We start from the raw sequence: 27,294 nt of genomic DNA, 5'->3' as shown, positions 1-27,294 counted from the left end.
CACCAACTCCGACGACCGCGTCCCCTCCATCCTCTCCTCCCTCGGCCTGCGCGTGCGCCCCCTGCGCTTCGGCACAGACTCCCACCACACAGACCTCTCCAGCAACCCCGACCACCGCCAGCAGCACATACATGGAGGTGACTACGACATCGACCTCCACGCCATGTCCTACGATGTCGGCTTTGCCAAACCCGACCGCCGCATCTTTGACGCCGCGGAGGGTCTCGCTAATGAACTGGCTGTCGCTGCTGGTGCTGGTACTACTACTACTAGGTCTGGGTCCGAGACGGGTACAGTTCTGCCGTGGTTGAAGGTGTACGTGGGTGATGAGTATGCAAAGGATGTGGTGGGGGCGTTGGGGGCGGGATGGAATGCGGTGCTGGTTGATGATGGTGCGGGACCTGGGCGGGGGGAGGAGGAGAGCTTGGAACGGTTGGGGGGTGAGCCGCTGGAGCAGGTGTTTCCGTTAGGTGGTGAGCCGAGGGCGGTGCGTGCCGGGAATGTGCAGGAGGTGCTCGAGTGGTTGGGGAAAGAGGTCAACAGGGGGTAGGGAAGAGAGTTTTGGAGAGGGAGTGTGCTCATATCGGGGGGTTGGGATCATGGAGTTCTTCGTGATGTTTTGTGGTCCAAACTCTTGATAGTCGTCACACTCGTTTATGTTTATGTACAAACTTCTCTAGCAAACCCGCCTCGGTACCCTGAAGCGGTTGGTAACTATGTACAAGAATAAAACAATCCTCCTGAGGGGCAACACATTAGACACGCCCCTGGCCATCACCCGCTTAGAAGGGAGGGTTGGCGTTGGTGAGCAGCTGCTCGAAGTAGGCCTGGAACCACTGGCCGGCCTCGGGGGCGGGCTTGAGGGCATCGGCCAGACCGCAGTTGTGGTCGTAGCGGGCAGCGGTGGTGTCGCTGGTGCCGTCGCACTCACCGCCGGGCTTGATCCAGACGAAAGCGTCGAGCAGGTCGTGGCCGGTGTTGGCCGAGGGGCGCTGGCCGAAGCCAGTGCCGACGGCGTTGCACCAGTGGCCCCACTCGAGTTGGCCTGTGGATGTGATGTTAGATATTGTTTCAATGCATAATGTGCAGGGGGATTAAGGCAGAAACATACCAGTGGGCTGCTTGCCGCTGCGGCCAGTATCGGTGATGAAGTGAGCGGGGAAGCCGGCGGCGGTGAGGAGCGGGCTGAAGGCCTCGACGTAGTGCTTCTCATCGTAGTTGGGGTTGGGCGAGGTGTAGGCCGGGGCCGAGGAGACACTCCAGGCGTTGTAGTTGGCAACGTTGGTGGCCAGACCACGGACGGCAGCGGGCCTGCCAGCGTCCTTGTAGAGAGTGGCGAACAGGTCAGCAGCGGGCTGGATGTTGGCGGGCCAACCGAGCCAGCCGGCGTGGCCGGCGTCAAGGTACATGGCGACGTTGGGCAGGTTCAGCTCCTTGAGAGCGTGGATGGTCAGCTCCTTGTAGGTCGAGGCAGCGCCGGCGCACTTGGCAACGCCCATGTTGGTGACCATGTTGGCAAGCGAATCGGGCTCGATGACCAGGAGCATGCGGATGTCCGAGTACTGGATGATCAGCTCACGGATCCGCTTGATGTAGGCCTTGTAGTTGGCGGCACCGCCGTTGGCGATCGACCACTCGCCGTTGGAGGCGGCAGCGGCGCAGTCACGATCCGGGAGATCGTAGACCACGAAGATACTTTTCATCCGGTTAGAAATGTAAAAGACGCCGGGGGGAGTTCGTGATCACTTACCCAGCATACGGCGGGCTGGCACCGGCCTGGTTGGCAGCACGAATCTGCGCCAGGGTTCCAGAGAACAAAGTGTCGACAGTGACGTTGCGATCCATCCACTGGTAGCTGGGGACCTCGGCAACCTTGGCAGCCTTGGTGGCCATGGCGCCGGTCAGGCTAGGCATGGCGAGGGTGTGGACCTCGGACCTGTAGTAGTCGTTGGCCCACATCTGAACACCCGAGAAGGGGTTGCCAGTGTAGCTCGCCGTCGACGAGGCACCGCCGGGGATGCTAGTGGGGGGGTTGGTAACCACCGGAGGGCTGCTGGTGGAAGAAGAAACGCCACCGCCCTGGGAGGTGCTGGTGCTGCGGCTGCTGGTGCTGGTGCTGGTGCTGGTGCTAGTCGGCTTGGTGGTAGTACCAGGAGTCGTCACCGCGCCACCCGGGAGGCACTGGGAGTACCAGTCGTTCTGCTTGGTGCAAGTCGACCCGGAAGCGCAGCAAGTTGCGCCGTTCCATCCATTACCGCCACACTGGCCCCTATTGAAACATATTGTTGTTAGCTACTTATGCATCGATCGAACCAAGACATGTATGTCCGTACCAGAGGGTAGCGCAGTTCTGGCGCTCCTCGACGACAGGGGCAGCCAGGGCAGTCGCCGCGAGAGCGGCAGCGAGGAAGAGCTTAGCGGCCATTGTGTGAAGCTACTATCAGACAAAGCAACAAAGCTGTCTTGAATGGCGGATGAGGTGCTGGAGAAGGGGAAGACGGACAAGAGGAGAGGAGCAGCCCTCTTCCCCTTTATGGTTCAACTGCTGGCCAAGAAGAGACGCGACGAAGGGCGTCGAAACACGGAACCAACGCAGAAGAGACGGATCAACGGGAACATGGACCCGGATGTCCTGGCCTGAACCCGACGGAACAAGGCCAGCGCTAGGTGCGATCCCCGACATAAACTTCCCTACTCGGCATAACCCGCACGGAGGGCCAAGGCGTCCCCCCAGATACCAAGCGTCAACCGAGCGCACATTATGGGAAAAGCGTCCCGGTAACGCCACCGGAGGAGGTCCTTGGCCGAGTGCATCGTCAACGGTCAGGGTGGAGTCGCAGTTAGGAAGAAAGAGGGGCCCGAGAACCGGGACGAGGCCTCAGAGGTTGGTTGCACAGGAAAAGCCACAATCTCCGCCAACCAGGTTTTGGTCAAGAGCATCGTGGTGGAACCGGGTTACGGTCGGCAGCCCTTCATTAACGTGGGGCTCGATCTGGGCTGACCAAATCGCGGAACTCACGTTCCTGAATATCCGTGAATGGAAGAGCGCGGCTCTGGCCGGCGGGGCGGTTGACGAGGACAGGGGTGGTCGAAGGGGGGGCATGGGGGGACGGACAGGGGTAGTCAGTGGTAGACTGTAGTATTAGTCCGCTGGACGGTTCTCTGCGGCTCTGCCGAGACCAGAGTCACCAGACGGAAGACCGGGAAGAGATACGCCAAGCTCCGGCACGCTGTTGCATTGTTAGGGCATGCGGCTTGCTATGGGCGCGGAAATCGGGATGCTGACCAGGCGTGCCGATTCTTGGGAAACGCCGCAATCACGCGCTTTCCCCGGCCAGCACCATCCGGGGTCCCAAAGAAGAAGAAGAATTCTTAGACACCGGCTCTGGGCGCATCTAGCTTCCGCACGGCCTCTCCGCTTCCCCGCAGAATCCCAGCTTAGCTCACTGGGCATACAGGGCTCCTGGCACTTCGAAGCTGGCTCTGCCCGGAAAAAGCAAGGAGGGAAAAGATTCAGGAAGGGAGACAGAAGGAAATGAAACGAAGGGAAGACCGACAAATAACAGATAAAGGAAAAGGAACAGAATAGAAAAGGAAAAGGAAAAGGGAAAGGAGTAAAGAAAACCGAGGCGAAAAGGAAAAAGCAAATAGAATCCATATAAGAAAAGAGGCAAAGTAAAATAAGAAAAATACAAGCATTCAGAGTGGAAACACAGTTTCTTGAAGCTGGCTTTCGTTTCGTCCCTGAAGACGGAAAAGGTTTGGTCGATATTTACCTGGGTCCTTGGGTTCAGCTTTTTCGGCCGAGGGGGTGGGGTCTCTGGGCAGCTGGGTGACAAACGCCCTCGCCAAAACGAAGGATGAGAGCTTATTTTAAGCAGGGGATGTGTCTTGTTTCATATCTGCGTAGCGCTGAATAATTATTAGGTATCTAGTTATAGTTAATACATAGTTAGCACAGAGAAATGGTGAAGACTATTCGTAGACTTGTCACTTTTCATTCATTCTGAAACAACCCTTTCATCGATTACTACTGCACATTTCTCGCGGGAGAAGCTCTTCCGTATCCGCCTGCCAAATCTATTCTTTCATTTAGTTCAAAGATCAGACCAAGGAAGCTACTCGCCCGACTAATTCTGAGCTACACCCGCAGTCCAGAGTATCCCCCCAAGCAGCTGGCCCATAAACCACTCGTCCTCGTATGCCTCGTCAAAGTGGCCAAGCGATGTGTAGTAGCTGCGGCCCCCGTCAAACGTCTGGCACCACGCGATGGGGTGATCCTCTCCGTGCACCCCACCCTTGTACGATTCCTCGTCCACTGTCAAGAGCACGTTCAGGTCGTTGTAAGTCGTCCGGGGGTGCGCCTTAAAATTGTACCACTCGTCCATCCAGGTGAGTTCCGTCTGCGCTTCCTGCGACTTGTCCGCAGACCGGCTATCGCCATGGACCTGGACGCACCGGCACGTCATGATGGGATGGTCGCGGTTCTCAACCTTCAGTCGGCCGAGCTGGGGCTCCGGGTGGTTGTCGAAGACGCCGCCGATGAGGCCAGCGTACCACTCGGATGAGACCATAGCGTAGCTGGCACAGTGGATGGCCACAACACCCCCGCCCGACCGCACAAATCCCTTGAGGGCATCGAGTTGGCTGTCGTCGAGGACGTTGCCGGAACACTGCAGAAGGACGATGACGCGGTACGCGGCGAGCGAGGCTGGCGTAAACACGGAGGGGTCTTCCGTTGTGTCGGCCGAGAATGGGTTTTCTCCGGTGCTCGAGGCCGCTGCGAGGCGTTGCAGGCCTTGGATACCGGCTGGGATCGACTCGTGCCGGTACAGCACGGTTCGGCTGAAGATGAGCATCTTGAAGGGAGATGACATGGTGGGTTGGGGAGGTGTTTTGCCGTTGGGTGTAACTAATCGCGGTTTCGTAGTCTGACGGAGGGGATATATGCACTGACTCAAGTAGCCGTGTAATGGAGAGCTGATCGCCGGACGAAGACATCCGATGGTTATCCCCTGTGCGGGGTAAACAGTTGTGTGGGACTTGGTTAGTCATTTTTTGGCTGGATAAATCCGAAAGCTCATTCATGTCAAGCAAGTTTGAGGATGAGCAACGGAAACAAGAAAAGATCAACAGTATCGGAGTTAGGGTAAGAACTCGGAAGGGGGAAAGGGCAGGAAAAGCAATATCAACAAAAGCGGACAAAGGGCACAGGCATGAGCTAGGGGGTTCAAATAACGTATAAAGGCCAAGACAGCGGGATATTAATAGCTAAAATAAACAATGATCATAGCGGCGATAGTACGCCCGAAAGGTAATGGCTACCTTTTTTCTGAAACCCCTTTCTTTGTTCAGACAAGACCATACGGGCAGCCAGGCACAAGTAGTATTATTAAACGGGAGAACCCGGCCAATGACCAGCGGAACCAGGTAGGAGGTTTCTTCTGGTACAATGGAGCCCAGGTAAAGTCTATGATGCTGATACTAATCTCGAGATATACTATGCCATACCGCTCCCAGGATTCAACCACCCCTAACATCATCCGAGTCATACACCAAGTCAAGCCTCCCCTCCAAAACGCGATCCACACCAGCTTTCACCCCCGCACAAAACTCCTGCCCGTAAAACATCAGGCCCAGTTCCTGACTAGTAAAAATGCTGGCACGGTCAAGATTGCCTGAGCCAAGCACCGTATATTCAGAATCGACAACCGTCAGCTTCAAATGCGAGTGGACCGGCTCTTCACTTTCAGCTGACCCCTCACCCTGGGCAGGCTGCACCTTGGCCCTGAAGTATGAGATTCGAAGATGACCAACCTCGCGCGCAGCTTCAAGATCACCATGTCCCGCAGCGCCCTCCCCGTGCCTCACAATAGTTCCACCCATCGCTGCGGCCTTGAGCTGGCCAAAGCGGCGGATAAAGGACCGGAGACTCCAAGCGGTGGTGGTGCCCGCCGTAACAAGCTGCTCGAGCACCATCATGTTGCGGTTCGTCACGACAGTGACATCGACACCCCGCTCCAGGGCACCGAGGAGGGCCGTGATGACAGCCTCGCAGGTGATGTTGGGAGTTTGGATGTAGATGGACCGTTGGGCTTGCTCGAAAAGAAGGAGTAGCGCCGTGTTGAGAGGGGTGCTGGGGGGAGTGGGTGAGGTCTGCCAGGGGAAGGGGCGGAAACGTGGGTTGCGGTGGTGTGAGGAGGGGAGGAGGAGTGTTGGCACCGGCTCCCGAGGCTGGAAGTCTGTGCGATGGTGGGCGGTGCTGGATATCAAAGTAAGGTTTGCTGCGCGGCCGTCGAAAGTCGCGTGGCTCGTATCGCCATTTTCGCCCGAGGCCGGTTGGAAACCTAGAGGTTCTCCCCACGTCCGGGTGTAGAAAGCGAAGAGCGCCTGGACTGCATTCCCTCTTAGCTCCACGCAGCCCTCTAGCCAGGGCTCCCAGCTGACGTTGCAGCTTGGCACAAGTGCCCGTTGTCTATCGATGATAACAAACTTTGGATGCATAACGCTAAACGGAAGGAAGAATAGACTCTTGACTTGAAGCTGAATACCCCCCGCTTCGAGGAGCGCGGGCTCCGGCAAACCGAGCTTCTTCTGCCATGACGAAGGTAGGTAGACATGACCATTGGACGATTGTGTGTGTAGTAATTTCTGGAACAGAGACCGGGATGACAGGCATATGCGAACCTGTAACGGGGGAATCGCTGCCGAGCCCTGTGATCGTGCCCCTTCAATGAGAAGGCGGCGGTGTTCTGCGAGCTTGCTGAGGGCGTCATGAAGTGCCGTTAATGTTTTGGACGGTGCCCAAAAGCAGGTGACGAGAATGACCTCATGGCGGGCAGACGTAATGGTTGGTACCAGTTTATCGGTAAAAATGGAAGCCCCGGTGCCAAGTTGGAAACTCTCAGGTTGGCTGTTGGTCACCAACAGCTCTCGCTCAGAAGCGTCATGGTAATCGTAGCTCGGAATGTCGCGATTGGGCGGGCGCAACCCTCCTGCAGAGCTTGATTCAAGCCGCCGAATGAATTCATGGACAAAACTTGGTGGATAGTTCATATCGCAACTCCTGCGCCCTCAGGGGGCGGATCAACAAAAGGGGTTTCAATGATCCAAACAAACAACCAAAGAAATGAATGCCAACAACAAACCCTCGGCTCGGCAGGCACTGCATGGCCCCCTTCCTGCGGCTGACGAGACGAACACGTTTATGGGTTAGCGGCTGAATACAAGGGTCTCGAACCAGACGAACCCCAGACAGACCTGATCCCCTTATTCGTCAGATGCAATGGATGTTCCACCGCCACGCGTGCTTGTTAAATAGCGCGGAGCGGCTGCCTTGGCCCTGCTCGTGAAACTCTGCCGCAAATTCCACGCGGGGGGAGTGTTTTTGGCCATTTGCATTCGCCTCAAGGGCGACGGTAACCGAATAAACGTAAGACCCGTCCTCTAAGACGGCCTAGGATCATGGCGTACAATGGCCCACCGTTCTCCGGGACCCCTCCTGTTGCCCCTTCGGTCGAGTCGCGGCATTACACCCCTTACCGGCCACCTGGTCAGCAGCAGCAGCAGGAACAACAGCAGCAGGTCCGGTACCATCCCGGGGCTTCACCTGGCTTTCAACCCCCCCAACAGTCTCAGCATGTTTTGCAACATAATTACCAGCCGCTACCTTCTCCTCACCAAGCAGATGACCTTCCGCCCGCTATGGCTGCCATGACCATTGACGGCGTAACCCCAGCTCCGCTCCGTCTGCAGCGAAAACCGGTAGCTGGCCCCGGTATGTCTTCCGAGGGGCCGCCGGTTGCGCAGACACAGCAACCCCAAAGCCCGCCACCAACTCATCCTCAATCCGGGTATTTTTCAATGCCAACCCCAGCTCCAAGTCCGTACGTTGCAAACGCCCAATCTCACCCCCCGCTACAACAACAATACGGATCCTATTATCCTCCTCAATTCCCGGCGTCGCCTCCTCCGCAACAATGGCATGGAGGGCCAGCCTATGCAGCGCCCAGTCAAGCAACCCCTCCTGCTCTTTACGAAATTGAAAGCCCTCCTAGCAGCTCATCTTATCAAGCATTCCCCGTGGCGGGTGTGGCGCCGTCGATACCGCCTAAGGTATTCCAGCCAGTCCAGACTTTTATTGCTGAGTTGGAGGGATCAGAACCCCCGGGGCCTGGCGATGGCCAGAATACTGCTGCCAAAGACTCCTCAGCGACGCCCAGTGTCAGACCCGAAGCCCAGTCTCTCCGAAGATTCCAAAGTTACTCACGCAGCTGAATCGGACCCCCTTGTGAACTCAACCTCGGACCCTCCCAGCAAATCACCCGAAGCCGAGCCTCAACAGGTCCCTGATCAAGATACACCTTCAGATCCGGTTCTTAGCATGGCGGATAGTGAAGGCCTCATAGTTGTGGAAAAGCCTCCGCCACCTGACCACGAAGGGCTCATCCTATCCGACGCGACTCCGGGCTCTATCGCGAATAACTCACATCCTGGCCACACTCTTCAGTCACCCGAACACCCAGCTTCAGTCTCGCCATACCCGGGACCCATTGCGAACATCGTACACCAATGGCCGTGGCACCCGTCTCTGAACGGTCCTAATTCCCAACATGTTGCGCCACAGGATCAGTCGTCCCCCTCACCTGCATCTCCGGCCGTCAGCCTCCATCTGCAACAAGGTACACCGGCATCTCATCCCACACCACCGCCTTATCCTTTCCCAGCAACCGGTACACCCCCTCCGCCGCCTTTGGCGTCGCCAACAACAGGAAATCCAATCTCTCGGCCCCATTCAACCACGTTCTCCACTGTCCACTCTCACTCACCCTCCCCCAGCCCTCAGGGGTCTCAAACTGGGGCGGCAGCAACCACAAGTCTTCCTCCACCTCCACCCCCCCAACAAGCTTCACATGTGCCAGCTGCGCCATCATATACACCAGCAGCTTTCCCAAGCAAGCCCAACACTTTTCCAATCCCCGCTACTCCATCTGGTCACGGCACGGCACCGGCGTCCCATCCATCAGCAATTCCTTCCACGCCGTCCATCACGGGCTCCCAACACAGTTTCTCGGCACCTCCGCAGCAATCAGCGTCTAAGCCGGCCAGGCATTCTGGGGCGAGCACGAGCTTCGGTGGATTTGCTAACTCTGTCTTCAGCAAAGACACAGTCAAATGGAGCAAGAAAACGGCGAGCCGGTTTGGCGGTGCCATCAAGACGGCCGCAACCTCAGCTCACGCGGCCGCCACGAATGCCCAAACCGCTGCTTCGCAAGCTGCTGCGTTGCATAGGCAAAAGTCGTTTGCCGCTGCCCAGATGAAAGCATCCTCGGGAGGCCAGGGAGGGGCCACCCCTCAACCGACGACAGCGACGACGACGGGTGCGCCGAGCCAACCCTCTCCAAATACTGCTAGGATACCGGCTCCTGCTGCAACTCCTAGTCCTCCAGTTTATGGCCCACAAGGAAGCAATCCCGCTCAGGTGGGAATGAACGCGGCACCAGGGGGGGTTGGGTACGCGGCACCGCATAGTCAGGGGCCTCCCGTTTGGCCCTCCGGGATCGCGGCTGGTGTAAACATGGGAAGCCCTGGGATACCTGCAGCAGCCAGCATAGGGCCACAGCCAGGAGCGCCTCCTCCACCTTTCCAGCGCTCTAACCTTGGAGCCGCCGTCCCCGGCTACTACCCACAGCCCTTTGCCGGGCAGCCCCCCTATCCCAATCAACAGCAACAACAACCTTGGTTACCCAGTGCCCCTACCACTGGACATCCAGGGAACGTAGCAAATGCCCCCCCGGCACCTGGAGCTGCCACTACACCGGGAGGGCCTACAGCACAACCATCCCCCCCTCCGCCTCAGATGGGTCCCTCTGCTCAGACCAATCCCCAGGGTCCAGAGGCATCTTACCAACATTCGCCACCAGTTATCCTCCCCTCGGGGACACAAGAGACGCCTCCAGCCCAACCCCAGGATACCAATACCCAGATTCAGGATCCTCAGCCCAAGCCATCCGAGGATAATGCAGCTACAAAAACAGAGGCTGCACCAGATTCACCAGCTCCAAGCGATAAAGCGGGAACCGGAACCACAAACCGACAAGTCCCCTCGGTCATCAAGTGACGTGCCAGCTCCAGATACATCTGATGGTGTTGGGCGGCAGACGCCCAAGCCGGATACATCACATCAACACAACGAATCACCGGCGATAGCGACAATTGCTTCGTCAACTCCCGGGCAAGCAACTGAAGGGCAATCCGTTCACTCTGGGCAGCCCCCGCCCCAGCCCCAGCCGAGCAATCCCGCCACCAGCCTTCCCCATTCTACCCAAGGACAACCTCCGCCTTCAACCGTCCATCCATCACCCGGTTATCACCAGGGATCGGGTGGCGGCCCTGTGTATCCGTACACCTATGGGCAACACTCGCAACCACAACCCTCCGGCTACGCTAACCCTCCCGGCCCAAGTCCAGCGACACCAGCGCCAGGGGGTATGATCCAGCCGGTGGGAGGGCAGCCCCCTCAACAGTACCCATACCCGGCCAACGTGCCTCAACAACACACCTGGAATCCCGGAAGTCCACCTCCGCAACAAACAACCTGGGGGCCACCCGCAGCACCGGTTGCGGGTCAAGGACGGCCCGTTCAACCCACTTATGCCCAGCAGCCATGGGGTCAGCGGCAATTCAGGAGTTGGGGCGCCGCCATACCATGGATCTCCAGGCTATGGGCCAGACCCAAACTAATCCAACGCAACAAGCGAATAGCCCTCCCGCAACCTCAGTATGCAACGCCTCAACCGCCGACTCAATACGGGATGGCTCCACCCCCTCAACTGCAAGCGCCCGGACAACAACCCGCCCCTTGGACCACGCCCAACGCTGCCCCTTACTCAGCCCCAGTACCCAACCCAGCGGCAGCAAACTGGCAACAACAGCAACAACCACAACAACCCCCTCCACAATGGCACACACCGGGCCCCCAGCAGCCGGCTTGGGGCCCACCACCCGGTCCAATACAGCCGGTACCTTCTCCGTACCCCCAACCAAACAACACCTATCCCCAACCCGCAGCCGCGTGGGATCCCAACGCCCAGCAACCCCAACCGTGGCCCCAACCCCAGCAACCATGGTCACATCCCCAGTGAGCCACCACCCACCGGCCCAAGCAGCCTCCCCGTCCGACCTCCAACTCGACACAATAACCACCCAAGATCTCAGAGGAGTGAGGGGAGGGGGGCTCGTAGGAATGGAAAGGGTGACAGTGTTGGGAAAGATGGCTAGAAACACTCTGGCTTTGAGGTCTCTGGGGTTGGTAGCATAGGAGCCGGGAGAAGATGAAGGGCAGCGGGAGAGGACGAGCTTGGGCGTTGCTCGTTCAGGTACTCGTTCTCAAGCCTAGAGCCCAGAAAAGGAGTGACGTTTTTCTTTTTTGTAGATACGAGCGGTCATTCAATGTCTAGTCAGCATACCCACGAACTATGAGAAAAGAGAGGTTGTTTCTTCGACTCCGGCAGTCTTTTTCCCTTAAAAGGAAAAGGGGCCTGTCGGCTGCTTAGGTTGGGTTAAGTACACCGCCGCTGTCGCGGTCCCTAACAACATGCAACACCCCTTGTCAACTGACGAGGTCGGTCGGTGCTCAAGGGGTATATCGCCTCTACATGTTCTATCTGGATGGGCTATTTACGGCACCTGATGATTCCTTTTTTTATCTCTTTATGTAATGATCTGAGCCAAGAGCTGATCCAAGAACTGTTGCGTTGCCGTGTAAAGGTTTTCGAGCTCTGATTCTCCCACTGGAAAGTCAGCGAACCATGTTCTCGCTTTTGAGCAGGAAGCGAAAGATTGAAGTTCAACTTACTATCGATGCCTCGACGCTGGGTGGCCCATCGAACAAAGTGCTTCGTGCGTCTCGTACCAACGGCGGCGACTTTGAGCCTCTGCCGCCCAGGCTTGATGCCCGCCCACCCCAAGATCGTGTCATCAAATCCCAGAAGGTCTGGTTCCGGGAAATCCGCTGCGCCCTGGCCAACTGCCTGTGCCTGTTGGTCAAATGCGTGCTCGCTTTGGTATCTATGTTGAGACCGCAAATCGCTTGGCCGGCTTCGCGAATTTCAGCCTTCCAACTCCTTCAACTTGAAGGCTTCAAGTCTTCAATTACCAGCCTCACAAACGAGTCTTTAAGCAACTGTTTGTGACAATAGTTGCCTGAGCCCAATCGACGGCGATTGTGCTTTGTAATATAACGCACTCAGGGGCTTGGCCGGAGGTCCCGCCCTCAAGACTCCCCTGGACACGACAAATTGATCCTCCCCAGTATAACAGGGCTGAAGAGAACCCCGAGCGTGAAAAAGAACACCGAGGTTTCTAACCGCTAACGCGGCGCCTTTCATGCGAGCATGGAATGCCGCGTGCTCGAGCAAGAGAATCCGGATTAATTCCCATGGGAAAAGTGGGCACACATGATCAACATACCTGCCGTACACGCACTCGTCCGCAAAGTGGTCGCGTATTTGGCTACTATTATCCCACTCACGAACCAACGGATAGACCATATGGTCCATAAGCTGGATGAGGGCTTCGAGATGGTCCTGCGACGGCGGCTCGACCCTGGAGACGACGCTGAGAGCAAAGGATATTATTATTTCTCTTATCACGCTAGGTACTAAGTACATGCGGTCCCTCAGCGATTAACTCGGTAGGAAAAACCATGCCTAAGCTGGATGAAAACCTCCGCACCTCCGCTGCGGCCTTGCCGCTACCCCGTGGATCCATCTCCTCGAAAGGGCTCACCCACCTTCCGAGGTCAAAGTAACGAAATAGATAAAATGAGTCGTAACCTCTGTTCCATCGATGCCCTTCTGCTACTCCGCTTCGGCCCCGCCGCGGGCCTCTTCGTTGTTCTCATTTTCCAGCTTCTACCGCCAGCCGGAACTCGTTCAGCCTCCCCAGCCCAAGCACCCCACCCCACCACTATGGCAGCCTTCTCCACGTCATCTAGCCACTCCAGTAGCTCTGCGCCGTCGTCTGGCCAGGGATGAGGTTTATCTGCGGCTCCGTTGCATTCGAGTACGAGGTGTTCGAATGTCTCGCGCGCCATACCGCAGCGGCATACCGGCGTTACTACCTCGGGGACCCTCCTAGTAAAGAGGAACCCTCGAAGCCCAATCTTCCCGGTCCTCGCTTGCACTAGGAGAGTACTCTTCGCCTTCGATAGCTCCCAGGCTGGGTCCCTCGACCGGTGTCGGTTCATGATAGAGGCGTCGAACCGCGCGGTCGCATCGGCCGGTTCGAGGGCCCGCCCCCGGGTTCCTAGCGACCACCCTAGCTACCTCACTCTCCCATCTTCCAATCCACTCCCTTCTCATTGCCTCCTCCATCCACCTCTCGAGCTGTTCTCTTGTGGTTTGGTACTGGGCCCGGTTGACCCTGGCTCTAGCTCCTCCTTCTTCCGGCCTCGACTCGAGGGGGGCCCACTCCTGTGCCCACCTCTTCTTCCATTCTCCTGAGCCTTTTTCCGCTGGTGCCGTTGCTATATCGTCTATCTCCCGCCGAGGTCTTCCCCTCCCCCTTCTGCGCCTCCGCCGCAGGATCGCAGCGATTGTGGCAGGGGTCTGGCGGATTAGCCTCGCCTCCTCTGATATCCTAACCCGATCCTCGAAGGCAAGGAGCCTCCTGTTGAGGTACAGGTCGATGGGTGGGCAATAGGTTTCTGTCTCCAAGCTCCGTATTGGGGTAGTCTTGTAGGCCCCAGCGACCACCCTGAGGCACTCCGATTGGATCTTTGCGAGTTCCTTTGCGGCCCCGCGGGGGGGGCCCCCTACCTCTGTAGGGGTGTGGAAAGGCTGAGGCTCCATACGCGATCGCACTGCGGATCACTTTCGAGTAGATCTCCCTCGCCCTCGCGAAGGTACACCCCCACGTCTTTGCCGCGAGCCTTGTTAGGGCACAGGTCTGGGTCTTCATCTTCTTCCTCACCGCCGCGAGGTGTGCGCGGTACCTCAGCTTCCTATCGAGCCAAACCCCAAGGAATCTAGCATCCTCAACTGGTTTCAGCTCTACCCCCCCGATCGTTAGGGTCTTCTCGATCGGGGCCCTTGCTCTCGAAAAGTGGATTAGTTCGCTCTTCGCTGGCTCGAATTCCATACCCCTCTCTGCTGCCCAACCTGCACAGTGTCCCCAGGCCTCCGCTAGGATGCCGCAGGTACCCTCCGTCGTCTCCGCTACGGCCAGGATATTTGTGTCGTCTGCGAACCCTACCACGATTGCCCCCCTTACTATCTCGAGCCTCTTGTAGAGTGTTGAGATAAACAGAAGGAAGAGGATTGGGGAGAGGGGGGACCCCTGCGGGACCCCTGCGGGACCCCTGCGGCCACCTCGTACCTTTCGGACATCGTCCCATCGAACCAGAGTTTTGCCGACCTCCCAGCGGTGAACGAATCGACCCATCTAAGGGTCCACAGCGGGACCCCCAGTTCTCTAAGGGTCCTTGTGAGCCATCCGTGGTGTACCCTATCGAAGGCCCCTTTGAGGTCTAGTTGAAGGAGAGATGCGTTCGCCTTATGCCGCCAGGTCTCGTGTACGGCATCCGTGACCACCCTGATCGCGAATTCCGTGGAGCGGCCGCTGCGGTTCCCCATCTGCCCCTCGGGGAGCCATCCCTGCTTCTCCGCTTCCCGGGAGAGGCGTTCTGCGATTACCATTTCGACGACTTTCCCAACGCTGCTGAGGAGGGTGATCGGCCTCCAGGCGCCCGCTGTTTTTTGTTGCTCCTCTGACTTACCGGGCTTCCTAAGTACCACTACTCTTCCGCTGCGAAATCGCCGCGGGAACACTCCGTGCGCGAGGCTCCCTCTTGTAAGGACCGCCATTGCGTTGTAGAGGGGTTCGCCGCAGGCCTTTTAAGAACCCGTTGGAAAGTCCATCCTCCCCAGGTGCCTTGTTGTTTGCTGTTCTTGCCAGGGTCTTTCTAATATCCTCGTTGGTCACTTCCTGGTGGAGGAACTCGTACTCCTTATCGGGCCCGTGGCTATATCCCCGCGGCCCCGGGTCGACTCCTGGTATAACGGTAGGGAAGAACCGGTCTGCGAGAAACTAGACTTCTCCCCATGCGTCTCTGCTGTGCCTCCGTCCTCCTTGGTCAGGGAGGGGATCTTTGGTGGTGCCGCCGCGATATGGCTTCGGAGCCTCGCCCACCTCTCTATAGCCCACAGAATACTGGGGGTCGGCCGATGCTTCGTGGATACCCTGCCTCCAGCACTTCGTCTGCGACCTTCTGATGATAGCTCTCTGTGCTCTCCTCGCCTCTTCGAGTTCTTCGCGGCGCCACGGCGTCCTCACAGCTCTCCAGTCTCGGAAGGCTTTTCGCGTTCTCCTCGTCGCGTTCTTGACTTTAATGTTCCACCAGATGGCCTGCCTTCCGCTACTACGCTTTCTCTGTGGGACCGCCTCGTTCGCGATTCCAATTAGCTCCTCTAGTAGTTTGTTGAAGGAGGGTTCCACTTGCTCCGGGTGTTCGATTCGTTCGGGGACAGTGATCCTAGCTTTCGCTAGCTCTTCGACTTGCTCCTCGTTCATTAAGCCCCAGCTCCAGCCCTCTAGGACTTCGCTACGCTCTCTTTTCTGCCCTGCCTCTCGTCGTAGACCGAGATTCGTTGTGGGACATGGTCTGACCCCCCTAAGCACGGGTCCCCCGGTCCGTGGTACACCGCTGTAGAGGTTTTTGTGACCCATGCGTGGTCGATGGTGCTGTCTCGCTCCCCCCTTGTTGCGTTCCCGTGATAACCCTACCCGTAGCGGGTAACGTCGCCCCATGGTGTTATAAGGTCGAGCCCCCAGACCTCTGCGAGGCCGTGGAGCAGGCCCACGCCCCGGCTTGTTCTGCCTTCTGCATCCCACATCGGGTGGTGGAGATTCATATCCCCTACAACCACATTACGGCCCCGCGGCTGTCTCTCTGCAAGCTCTTTGAGTGGTGTCTTCCATTGTTCGTATGGTTCCCCTGGCCCCTGGCCTGGGGAGTATACCGACCAGACTGTCAGTGCCTCTTCGGCGCCGCTGTGGAAGGTTACCGCAACCCAGTCATCCCCCCTCTCGAACTCCCAGCTACCCTCCTCGTGCTCCTTACTCACGTATATTAGCGCCCTCCCCCTGCCTGTACTCGTTACTACCCAGTATCGGCAGCCTGCCGGGCAGTATGGGCCACCGTTCGCTCCTACCCCAGGTTCCTGGATTGCTATTCATGTCGTAGCGATCTCTCTGCTCCACCGCATCCCTCACCCTCTCGTACGCCTTCGCAACGTTCCAGTAGAGGATCTTCCACTCTACCATTCCGCGGGGGGGTCAGTTCTCGCGGCCCACGTTTCGGGAGTACCTCCACCACTGCTAGCTCCGGGGGAGCCGTGGACCTGCCGGGTCCGGTTGAGCATTGCTACCACGGAGAGGCCCGTACGCTGCTTTCCCCGCTTGGGGGGGCGCCCAACCGGGCGCCCCAGCATTGCCGTAGCGGTGCCCCTCCGCTTCCGGTTGCTTCTTCTTGGCTGTACCTCTTCGAAACCCCCCTGGGCACTCTCGTGGTCGGCCTCTGTAGGTTCCGTGGGTTGTAGCTGTGTGTCCGCTGTGGTGACTAGGGTGACCAGGGGGGGGAGCAAAGGATAGCAATATACGACTGTCGAGATAATCCACGAAGCTACCCACATTTTCCTTCCACTTCAGCGGAATAGCTTCGGTGGCTTGCGAGACAGACCAGTAGGGAGGCTTCTCTCAGGGGAACGACAGAGCTAGGTACCGTCTTGCCAAGTGTTCGATGTACGCGCGCGCGGCGTCTTCGGTGACCTTAAACTCGTCCGAATCAGGGCGCTTCTCCAAAAAGTCCTTGACAGTCCTGTGAATAAACTGGACAATATAGCCCGACAGAGCCACTTTGCTGCTATCTGAGGGCGGTAAATCCCCGTCCGCATCCGCCTTGACGACTTCTATCAAGGGACCACAAAATCTTGCCAACTGACGACGGAAATCCGGCCACGACGAAATCCTGATTCGGTTTGAACGACAGGATTCTTTTTGGACTTGAGGGCGAGTTCAAGCTCCGCGGGAATCGCGAGTGCATCCCACAGCTCCTCTAGCCTGAGGGGCCGACCAAAAGATCCGGCTCCGGTGACCAAGACAAACACGTTGCGGGTCTTCTGAAGTTCATTTATTCCGAGCCTAGAGCGTAAGCCCTGGATGATTGCTGAGTAGAGATCGTAGAGCCCCAAAGGCAACGACCTCAGCCTGGATTCCAGCTCTTGAAATGTTGACATGCCAGCTGCAGCTGTGACCTGTAAATCATTGAGGATAAGTGTAACCCAGAGAATAATTCCTTGGGCATTCTGGAGTATATACTCGCGAATTCGACCCAAGGAGTCTGCCTCAGATGTCTGGATGTTTTGTAGCGCCCGGAACATCCCTGGGCATGCCCTGGATTTGTTATTGTTGCCATAGCAGGGCACATCCACGTCGCTACCCGAGTCATAGGTGTGCATTGCAGTTTGCAAGGACGCAACCCCATGATTCACCAGAACTTCGATGTCGGTCCTGTTTTCGTTCTCCAGTGTGATTCGGAACGTATGTTCCAGCTCTCGTTGCGCTCGGCGAAAGTCCAACTCGAACAGGGGCTCCGGTCGGCTCAAGAGAACGAATTTCATCTTTGACCCTTCTACTCTAACCACCAAGCGAGCCAAAGCACCTAGGATGGTCCGGGTCTGTTCTGCCGCTGCGCGGCTGGGCCTCGCAACATCGCCTCGGTCGTTGACTTCGCCTCGTCCATGGCATCAACGATACATATCATGGAGGTTCCAGCGGCGCCGACGCGTCTGAGAATGTCTAAGCCGGTGGCCTCAAAGTCCGAGGATGAACACCATGATGGAGATTCCAGTTCCTGGACCGCCGGCACCGGCATTGCGAGGTGTGTTTCAACACCAGCCCTTTGATGTCCAAGGCCCCAGTCGCAAAGGTACTACGGTTCTTTTGGCGTTGCGAAGATGTGGCGGAGAACTTGCGATAGTAATCGACGACGATGTCGCGGAAGACAGACTGCTCCTGGCACAGGATTTGGTAAATCAGGGCACACAAAAGAGAAGAGTGGGACGTGCCCACATCCCCAAGCCGGGTTGAATAGAACCATCCGGCTACGATGGATGCTGGGGAGCTGCCGCGTGACTGGGAATGCTCGGAGATGCCTGGTGCTTCTCGCTCCCATGAGGCAACGATCCGTTTCTGCATAGAACTCGCGAGGACGGACTTGCCACTACCCGGTTTTCCCTCGATCCACAGTATTCCTTGGTTTGCTGCATCCCAGGCCTTGTATTCCGGATGCTCCCAGATCCACAGGTTCGTCCCCTCGTCAGGGTGGTCGATTTGATCCCGGCGCGTGTTCCAGTCGCCGAAGTGCAGCGATGCAACACACTCTGCTCGGAGTCATACTACCATTGATGCTTGTTTATTTGTCCGGGGCTGGCTTACCGTGATACTCGGTGTTGGCTGTCGACCTGCAACACCACCTTCGAGCTCTTCAGTTACATCCACCATGGGCCTGGCCCGACAGGACAACGGGCAGGGACTCTTCCGCACTTCGGTAGCTTTTGTCAAAACGAGATCTGAGCCAGGCAAGAGACAGTTGAGGCCCAGAGGCTTGGATGAGATGCACGTTATCGATAGCGATACAGGCAGGCCTGCTTCCCGTAGAAATTGCTGTTGCGAGCAGCGCCACGCCAATGTCCAGGGTCACTGATTCTGGGTTGTTCGTCGCCAATCGCATCCACCGCCCGTCGGCCGAGTTAAGCATGAGTAGTCGTTGTCCGAGGTCTTCGAAATGGCTGTGATCCACCAAGAATGCCTGGCAAATAAGGGAGACGAGGACGTGATGAGCGGATACGGTGGGCTGGCCCATCCCTCTCTCATCTCTGTCGATGCCAACTCCATCTGACGGCTCTGCGAGACACTGGCAATACAAGCTGCGGGAGAGGCCAGGCTTGTCGCCAGTTCCCGGGAGCCTGTGCGACTGCAGGCCAGAGGGCAAAAACTGGGCTAAAGACGCAACCACCCACCCGCCGGAGCAGCCTCCAGGGTTGGAAGCCAGCCGACAATGTAGGAAAGAACTCGGTCCGTTCTGTGACCACCACGTATCGTATGGCGTAGTATGGGTAAGCCACTGAAGATCCTCGCGCCCCATATGGTTGTCCGGGTGTCGAGGCCCTCCATTGACGCCTTGGCAAATTCGATGATGTCTCCGACCAGGGCATTGGTCCCTAAGTTTGCACTAGTTTTGTCAGTCCATCTTTCTTAGTCTTACCACCGACCTAACGCAGCTTGGACAGCAGGAGGGAAGTCTTACACTCGCGCTCCTGTAACATTGAAGCACACTTCTTTAGCTTGACGAATATGTCCTCCTCCCTAATGCTCATGTACCATTTTTGACAGCCGTCAACGCCATTACACCTGTCCCCCTACGAGCAAAGCCCATCAGCCTCACCGCCGGCGGTGACATTGAACCTGAAGGCGTGGCCGTTGGCAAAAAGCTTCGAGTGGTGCTTCTGGAACACACTTGCCGTGGCTTCGGTGTCGGTCGATAGAGCCTTCAGGGCTTTTGCTAGGCCGGCGACGTCCGGGCCAAAGGAGACGAGGGACGGCAAGTTAGTGCCAATGGAGACAAGGCATTTCACGCGAGCCTCGCCTAAGCCCTCTACGTCGCCCCATATGTCGCCGGCTTCCGTCCACAGATAATTTATAGGGTTGTTGACTCCCGTTGCGCCGTCCACAAAGGTCTCGCTTCCAGTGGTAATGGGATCGAAGAAGGTCGTTGCGGCCGACGTGGCGCGCGCCGCCTCCCATATTTTGGCCTGGGATAGTGCATCGTTGCCACGTCGAGGGCTATGATACGAGGAGAAAACGACTGGGCGGCCGGTCTGTTGGCTTGTCGCACATACGAAACTACAATTATAGATAGCGGGGGTATGGTCAGCCATGAAGTTTGAGACAAGCCCGAAGACGAAATGGACATAAACCGAGTGACGAACACTTTGCAGCAGCTGTCCTCCTCAACTTCTCGCAACCGAGCGTCTGGGGTCTTCTTCAGCAATGCCTTGATCTCCCTCTCCAACGCGATGTGGTCGAAGCGCCCTTGTGTCTCGCCAGTCCAGATGCTGATCCGGTGGTGGACCTTGGTGAAGACTTTGGGCGCCAGCTTGTTGTATGCGAGGATACACTCGTCGACGGTCATGCGCGCCCTTCCTAACATAATGGCAATTAGTCCTCCCGTCGAATTGCCGCCGATCATGTGGAAATAGTCGCAGGTCCGGGGCGGCTGTTGCGGATCGATGGCTTCCATCAACTGTTTGAGGATCATCAGGCTGGACAAGCCCCGCACGCCGCCGCCGTCTAGCGAGAGCAAGCAGAGCTGGTCATCGATATCATTGCGCCGAACGGTGGCCTGTTCGGCTTTGGGCTGGTCATTAGCGGGCATGGGTCGAGTTGGACGGCACTGGGGACAACTGTTGTCGGGTTTGCCCACGGCACGAGGATGTCGTCGTCCATCGCCCAAGGCTTTGATACCTACCTAAATCGACAGTGATTGGCGCGGGGAGTTGGACCCCGCGTGCGGCTGATTCTCACCCATGTGTGGTTGGTTGACACCCGTGATGTGATATTCCGAACATACAAGTACCTGCCTGCCTATAGGTAAACAAACACCGTGTCCGCTCTCTACCTAAAGCTTTTATGCATAAAATGTGAGGAAAAATGTTAAAAACTACGATGACCGTTTCCTCTCGAGCAACCATACACGAAGCGGATTTTTGAGTTCTTGTAAAGGGGGCTTGTGGTTGTCCAAGAGTCCAGCGTCGGCGGCATCGCGTGATTCGTGTCCAGTCAGGAGAAGCCCACCCATATCGAGTGTACACAACATGCCGCCTGGGTATTGACGCATGACATATCAATAAACATGCAGGGTCCCCATGGCCTTTCTAACTTCAAAAAACGTGGACTAAAGCAGCAGCCGAGACATGTTCCAACCTCCTCCATCCCACGCCCCCACAACGTTTATTGACCGGGGCACATGCTCCGTCAACGGCGTGCTCAGTATCTCCGGCGCCCGCACGGGCGGTGTTCGCACGCCATGTCGCTACCAGAACCGTGGGTCTGTGATGTCGTGATCAGTACCCTGCACAGCCGACGTCTATTCCCCAACGTTGCGTGGGGGCGGTGGCCCAATGATGTCGACCGAACAGCCATGTCGCAATTCTAGCGGAAATGTGGCCATGATCAACCGCATCAACAAGCCGCAACGTGAGCTGCAACGGCTGCAGACTGCGGGGTTCTGTAAACCGAGAACCGGATGTTGAGTTGGGGATCAAAGACCCTTGACCTTAGGTCGGCAACGGCCTCTATTTAAGGGGGCGGTGTCACGGACAGAAGATGATCACTTGAATCAGCCAGTCTTGCAATCAACTGCTACACCACTTCCTAGCGTACATACTTTGTGGCCGCCAGTGGGTGTGTAGCTGCCGGAGGATTGCATCTCTAGACGAAGTCCGCTTCGATTGCCGGTCCCACCTCCCCGTTATCATTGCCGTCCTTCCGGATCATAAGGTGACGTCCGAGACACACCTGCTCATATCCCCACACATCTCGGTGTAGCATGTCTGCCGAAGTAACCGGCAAGGCGCCGGACGCCAGCGTACCGGTGCCGCAGAAAGAAGATGGCCCTGAAGTGGGCGGTCTCGACACGAAACTAAAACTCAAGGATGAGTCCGAACCGCCCTCAGGATCCGAGCTAGGGGAGGTTGAGTCAGGCACCATCGACGAGAAAGCCCTGCTCCGCAAGCTCGACTGGCGGTTGATTTCCAGCCGTGGGAGTCTTGTATCTGCTTTCCTTCCTCGACCGCAGCAATGTTGGCAACGCGGCGTATCGAGGGTCTTACGGACTACCTATGCATGACGAGGAACCAGTACCTGACTGGTCTGGACACTGTACTTCATAGGTTACGTTCTCTATGAAGTGAGAATCTGCCGCCTCCTCCTATCATTATGACGAGGCTGATCCTCCCGCCAGGTACGCTGCAACATCATCCTGAAAAGGACAACGCCTCGCTTCTGGCTGCCCACCCTGACCGCTCTGTGGGGTGTGGTGGCAACCCTTATGGGTATTGTTCAGAACTTGACAGGCTTCTTCATCGCCCGATTCTTCCTTGGTGTGACCGAGTCCGGCCTTTTTCCCGGAGTAGTGTACTACTTCTCGATGTGGTATCAGAGACGGGAAAGACAGTTCCGCATATCGCTGTTCTTCGGCGTTGCCGCGTTAGCAGGCTCTTTCGGAGGTATCTTGGCCTATGTCAGTGATCCCATCTACCAATTCGTCAGAGCCAACATACTGATTCTTCATCCGCGCAGGGAATCGGGCATATGGCCGGTGTGGTGTGGGAAAACGGCTGGCGTTGGATTTTCATTCTCGTAAGTTGTGCCGGAGCGTACCCACGCCTTGATTATGACAGTGACTAACTGCACAATAAACAGGAAGGTATCGCCACGGTCCTAGTGGCCATTGCGGCTTACTACTTCATCCACAACTACCCCGAGACGGCCGACTTTCTTACGGAAAATGAGCGCACCTTCATCCGCAACCGCTTGTCCTCGGATAGTGATGCGACCCGCGACGAGCGTTTCACGTGGGACAACGTCCTCAAGGCGCTGCGTGACCCCAAGAGCTGGCTGTACGGGCTGAGCTTCCACGGCATGAGCCTTCCGTTGTACACATTCTCGCTGTTCCTGGTATGTGACCGTTTATGCCAACTCTGGTGATATCTCAGCTAACCCTACCATAGCCCACCATCATCAAGGATCTCGGCTACGAAGCGGCCAACGCACAGCTCCTCACAATCCCGCCCTACGCATTCGCCTTCCTCACCACCATCGGCGTGGCCATCCTCTCCGAACGCACCGGCCACCGCGCCATCCCCATCATCGGCTCGGCGCTGTTCGCCATGATCGGGTACATCATCCTCCTCACCAACTCCGACCCGTCCCACCGGCCGGGCGTCTCGTACCTGGGCACCTTCTTCGCCGCGGGCGGCATCTACCCGGCGACGGCGCTCGCCCTGTCGTGGCCGGCCATCAACGTCTCGGGCCAGACCAAGCGCGCAGTCGCCAACGCCATGCAGATCAGCATCGGAAACTGCGGCGCCGTGATCGGTACCCAGCTGTATCGGTCCGGCGACGGCCCGCGCTACTTTGTCGGCCACAGTTTTGCTCTGGGATACCTATTGTTTGAAATCGTTGTCTCGGTGATATTGTACTACATGCTGAAGAAAGAGAACGAGAGGCGGGAGGCCATCATACCGGAAGTGAAGGAGGTGGGAGAATTGGAAGACTGGAGCGGCGATGAGGACCCAAGATGGCGATTCCAGTACTAATTGATGGGTCCGAATCAATGGTATCGACCCATTGTTTGCCCGCCGGGTGTCAATTATGATGACATGTATAGTTAACGTTGGAAATTAGATGATAAAATAAGTCGGAGACACTGGACTCAAGATTCTCCTTTGTTTGCTACCTGCTCTGACCCCCGCTCGATCGGAACCCGGCCCTTCTCTTTACCGTTTTTGCGAGGCGATGATCACACGATAGCCGGGTACTGAAGTCAGACATTTCATGCATGAATGTCGATCGTGCCCGACGCTCCGGACGGCGGCTATTTCCCCTTGGCGGTTATCATGGGGAAGATCGGCGGTTATAGCGCAATGAACCTGGAAAGTGGTCGATGACCTTGTTGGAAATACCAAGATTTTCTTTGAACACTTGTAGAACCACAGAACCCGTTGAGCCAGTCTCCAAACCTGAGGCTACGAGTTGAACAAAGGAGACAGAGATAACCTTGGCGGGCTAGGGGTATAATTAAAGCATCTCGTGAGAATTTTGATGACCTGGCTCCTTGTCATTGGTTATGGGGAACTCAAAAAAGCCGAAGGAACAACTGCATCTCAGTGTTGGTGCCTTGGGTGCTTCCAACTCGAATCGCAGCCCCGAGTCTAGACTTCTCCCACTCCACCAACCAATTTTGTTTGGCTGACAAGAATACGAACATGAGATGAACGGGACTTGGGCGGACCCACCAACCAACTCGGTGTTCGAAAAGTTGGCCAGACATCTTGGCACGGCTGGAGCCGTTTCTTCTGCCGATCAGCGAGGAAGTTCTAGGCTTTTAGCCCTGCAACCAAGTCATGGTTCGTGCTAAGAAATAACGTCAACCTTCTCCAGACTCCATACCTCGCATATTCACATGGAACGCGGACGGCCCTGAGACCTTTCTGCAAGCCATTTCGCGCGCTTAGGCATCTCTGTTTGGCAGTCTGCGGCAAAGAATGCAGGTGGCCCTGGAGATGTCCAATCCGGGAAAGGGATGCAGTTGATCAGGGACCGGGACGGGAACGAGTTCCAGATTTGGTGTGTGACGTGGTTCCGGCGGCACTGCCATTCGTGCAATTTGTCCGAGGCCTGACTCCAGCGGCAGGGCAGGATGAGCCGATGAAGGGCAGCATCCAATGGACCTCTGTCTGGCCCACAGAGCGTTGAGCGGGCTTGCCACGTCCTGTTGGGCAGGGTTTGTTTCAAAAGAAGCTTCCGCGAGGCCGAGAACGTCCAGGCGCAGCAGTTGCAGACCCCTGGAAATCTCACCCTTGAACGCGAGCCCCTGTGCTTGGCAGGGGACGAGGGGAGGGGAGGTGCCGCCGGGACGCCGCCGGCAGGGTCATGAAAGGAAAAGGATCACAGAAAGAATCTCAAAGGAGAACCCTTTTTCTTCTCTCTTTTTTTCCCTTTGACGCCGATCACCTGCTGACCTTTTTGGCAGCTGACTTCTTTCATAGATAGCCTTTCGTTTTATTTTTTTAACCCTTTTATTGTTGCACACTTATACGCCTCTCCGGCTTTACTTCTTCCACTCTTTTTGGTTGCCCTGTCTGCCCCTGAACTTTGCTCGTTGGTTTCAGAGAGGATTTGACAGCAGTAACTGCGCCCCGTCGCTCGTTGCTTTCACTTGGCTTCTTTCCAATAAACTATTGCAGTTACTCACCTTGGTCAAATATTGAACGAACATGGCCGAAGACGGTCATGCCGCAGGCGGAGCCCCCACTGCTCACGCCGCCCCGGGAGCCCCCGGAGCCGGTGGTCACGGCCCGGCGGACAACCTTGCGATCAACACCCAAATCAAAACCAATGGCAGCGGTCCCAACGGCGTCGCTTTGGAGGAAATTGCGTCCCTGACATCACCTCGTCTCTTCACGCCCAACCCATTCAGTCGCAAGAACACTTCCCTGGATATTGACGACTATTTTGTATGGACCTTTCTCGGCCCCCGGGCCGATGCCCATCCGTGTTGGCTCGCGCTAACCCCTGGCTGCTACAGACCGGACCCCGCGATATCCAGAAGCACTCGAAATGGCCCATCTTCCTACAAATGCACGGCAGCATTCTTCCCAAGCTGATCCTCCCGCTGCTTTCCATTGGCGCGTGGGCGACATGCGTCACATGTATCCATGTGTTGGTCACACCAAGTACGTTTAGACTTTATCCCCCCCGATGCACCCCCCCCCCTGGCGGCACTCGGAACTGACAATTGCTCTCCGAATAGTCAACATCGGCAGCGTGCTCCTTACCGTCCTCGGTTTTGTTGTCGGTCTGGGACTGTCGTTCCGGAGCTCGACCGCATACGAACGCTACGCCGAAGGTCGCCGGTACTGGGCCCAGCTGATCCTGGCGAGCCAGAACCTCGGGCGCGTCTTCTGGGTCCACACGGCCGAGCGGAGCGACATCCCCGAGGACCAACAGGAGCAGCACAAGCGCCGCGACGTGCTCGAGCGGTTGACGGCCATGAACCTGGTGGTGGCCTTCTCCGTCGCCCTCAAGCACCGCCTGCGGTTCGAGCCGTACACGTGCTACGACGACATCGCCAACCTCGTGTCTCACCTCGGCACCTTCGCGCAGGCGGCCACCACGGACGACCCGGACAACGCCCAGCGCGCCTTCAAGCGCCACGGCTTCTTCAAGAGCGTCGGCGAGTACCTGGGCGTCTCCTTCGCCGAGAGCAACCCGCGCAAGGCGGTCAAGAAGGCCGGCCGCCCGCTCGGCAACCTGCCGCTGGAGATTCTCTCGTACCTAGCCAGCTACGCCGACGAGCTCTCCCTGGACGGGCGCCTCCCCATCCCGATGCAGCAGACGACCGTGTACAACAACATCGCGGTGCTCAACGACGTGCTGGTAGGCACGGAGCGCGTGCTCAACACGCCGCTGCCCATCGCCTACGCCATCGCCATCGCGCAGATCACGTGGGTGTACATCCTGGTGCTGCCCTTCCAACTGCTGGGCACGGTGGGCGACCAGACGTGGATCACGATCCCGGCCACGGTGGTGGCGGCCTACATCATCCTGGGCATCCTCTTCATTGGGCGCGAGATCGAGAACCCGTTCGGGCAGGACGTCAACGACCTCCCGCTCGAGGTGTACTGCGCGCAGATCGCGGCCGAAATGGATGTTATTGCTGCCCGGCCCAAGCCCCGCAGCCGCGACTGGATGGAGTCGATCGACAACCGCGTGCTGTGGCCGCTGTCGAGCTCGGGCTGGCCCGTGTGGATGAAGCGGAGCGAGGACAAGATCCGGGAGGCCGTCGTCCACAAGGTCGAGGCCACCTTTGTGAGCCAGAAGGGCAAGGAGGCCGCCGTGCTAAAAGGCCGCGCGCCGTCGGAGAAGGGATATGCTAAGGGGTCTGTGAGTGATGTTTAGGATATGGCTTGACAACGGTGATGCTGTTGTGGGTGGGTGGGTATTGGGTAATCGGCGGAGGCCATGGTTGGTTTTTGTTATGGATGGGAGGGTATAAAAATGCATGGTGTGGCGGCGTCAAACCCCTATTTGGTTTATTCCTATTCATTTTCCCGAGTTTGGTATAATTCCTAGACCAATATGTACGCCATTGAACAAAGTCAAACATTCAGAAGATCGACGCCATCGTTGGGCGTCCCCTTGTCCTCTCCCTGGGTCGTTAGATCCGATAACCCCCAGCCAACATCGACTGCCACCCCCAATCCCGCCCTACCGAAACGGCAGACTCCGGCCAAGTTCCCTGATATCCCTCTCCCTCTCATACTCACCAGCGCTATGCCTATTCGTCACATGATTCACCAGGCCCTCCTCCGACTTGCACAGCGTGTCCCGGTCACGATAGCAATAACACAAGTAGCAAGCATACCCCGAATCCTCCCGGTGACACTG

The 27,294-nt window shown here is 57.2% G+C and overlaps 9 protein-coding genes across 9 annotated transcripts in view; 3 read left to right on the top strand and 6 right to left on the bottom strand.

Moving 5' to 3' along the window:
* Positions 1 to 782: 782 nt before the first annotated feature.
* CHGG_10762 (uncharacterized protein) lies at positions 783 to 2,425 on the bottom strand (the record flags this gene model as incomplete). The annotated part of the gene is made up of 4 exons (XM_001226028.1): positions 783 to 1,045; positions 1,112 to 1,695; positions 1,751 to 2,269; positions 2,334 to 2,425. The coding sequence occupies 4 exons, from the start codon at positions 2,423 to 2,425 to the stop codon at positions 783 to 785; spliced, it is 1,458 nt and encodes a 485-aa protein (XP_001226029.1).
* Positions 2,426 to 4,130: 1,705 nt separating this feature from the next.
* CHGG_10761 (uncharacterized protein) lies at positions 4,131 to 4,877 on the bottom strand (the record flags this gene model as incomplete). Its single annotated transcript, XM_001226027.1, has 1 exon — positions 4,131 to 4,877. One exon carries the CDS (start codon positions 4,875 to 4,877, stop codon positions 4,131 to 4,133), a length of 747 nt encoding a protein of 248 aa, XP_001226028.1.
* Positions 4,878 to 5,523: 646 nt separating this feature from the next.
* On the bottom strand, positions 5,524 to 7,056 carry CHGG_10760 (uncharacterized protein; the record flags this gene model as incomplete). Its single annotated transcript, XM_001226026.1, has 1 exon — positions 5,524 to 7,056. The coding sequence occupies one exon, from the start codon at positions 7,054 to 7,056 to the stop codon at positions 5,524 to 5,526; it is 1,533 nt and encodes a 510-aa protein (XP_001226027.1).
* A 648-nt stretch (positions 7,057 to 7,704) lies between these two features.
* Positions 7,705 to 11,144, top strand: CHGG_10759 (uncharacterized protein; the record flags this gene model as incomplete). The annotated part of the gene is made up of 3 exons (XM_001226025.1): positions 7,705 to 8,115; positions 8,213 to 10,108; positions 10,161 to 11,144. 3 exons carry the CDS (start codon positions 7,705 to 7,707, stop codon positions 11,142 to 11,144), a joined length of 3,291 nt encoding a protein of 1,096 aa, XP_001226026.1.
* Positions 11,145 to 13,136: 1,992 nt separating this feature from the next.
* CHGG_10758 (uncharacterized protein) lies at positions 13,137 to 15,810 on the bottom strand (the record flags this gene model as incomplete). The annotated part of the gene is made up of 5 exons (XM_001226024.1): positions 13,137 to 13,671; positions 13,856 to 14,284; positions 14,380 to 14,752; positions 14,802 to 15,090; positions 15,193 to 15,810. 5 exons carry the CDS (start codon positions 15,808 to 15,810, stop codon positions 13,137 to 13,139), a joined length of 2,244 nt encoding a protein of 747 aa, XP_001226025.1.
* A 2,049-nt stretch (positions 15,811 to 17,859) lies between these two features.
* Positions 17,860 to 20,497, bottom strand: CHGG_10757 (uncharacterized protein; the record flags this gene model as incomplete). The annotated part of the gene is made up of 6 exons (XM_001226023.1): positions 17,860 to 18,441; positions 18,499 to 18,524; positions 18,700 to 19,283; positions 19,370 to 19,379; positions 19,508 to 19,905; positions 19,962 to 20,497. 6 exons carry the CDS (start codon positions 20,495 to 20,497, stop codon positions 17,860 to 17,862), a joined length of 2,136 nt encoding a protein of 711 aa, XP_001226024.1.
* Positions 20,498 to 21,670: 1,173 nt separating this feature from the next.
* Positions 21,671 to 23,441, top strand: CHGG_10756 (uncharacterized protein; the record flags this gene model as incomplete). Its single annotated transcript, XM_001226022.1, has 5 exons — positions 21,671 to 21,937; positions 22,085 to 22,363; positions 22,423 to 22,482; positions 22,546 to 22,800; positions 22,854 to 23,441. 5 exons carry the CDS (start codon positions 21,671 to 21,673, stop codon positions 23,439 to 23,441), a joined length of 1,449 nt encoding a protein of 482 aa, XP_001226023.1.
* Positions 23,442 to 25,121: 1,680 nt separating this feature from the next.
* On the top strand, positions 25,122 to 26,805 carry CHGG_10755 (uncharacterized protein; the record flags this gene model as incomplete). The annotated part of the gene is made up of 3 exons (XM_001226021.1): positions 25,122 to 25,361; positions 25,433 to 25,580; positions 25,658 to 26,805. 3 exons carry the CDS (start codon positions 25,122 to 25,124, stop codon positions 26,803 to 26,805), a joined length of 1,536 nt encoding a protein of 511 aa, XP_001226022.1.
* Positions 26,806 to 27,005: 200 nt separating this feature from the next.
* CHGG_10754 (uncharacterized protein) overlaps positions 27,006 to 27,294 on the bottom strand; it is a gene marked incomplete at both ends in the record, with an annotated part of 1,488 nt that continues 1,199 nt past the window's right edge. The window contains one exon of the mRNA XM_001226020.1: positions 27,006 to 27,056. Coding sequence (XP_001226021.1) covers positions 27,006 to 27,056 — 51 coding nt within the window. The remainder of the gene's footprint in view (positions 27,057 to 27,294) is intronic.

Source organism: Chaetomium globosum, genomic scaffold, assembly GCF_000143365.1.
Source record: "Chaetomium globosum CBS 148.51 scaffold_8 genomic scaffold, whole genome shotgun sequence".
In the NCBI taxonomy this organism is placed as follows: Eukaryota; Fungi; Ascomycota; class Sordariomycetes; order Sordariales; family Chaetomiaceae; genus Chaetomium; species Chaetomium globosum.
This window is presented reverse-complemented; position numbering and strand designations above follow the sequence as displayed.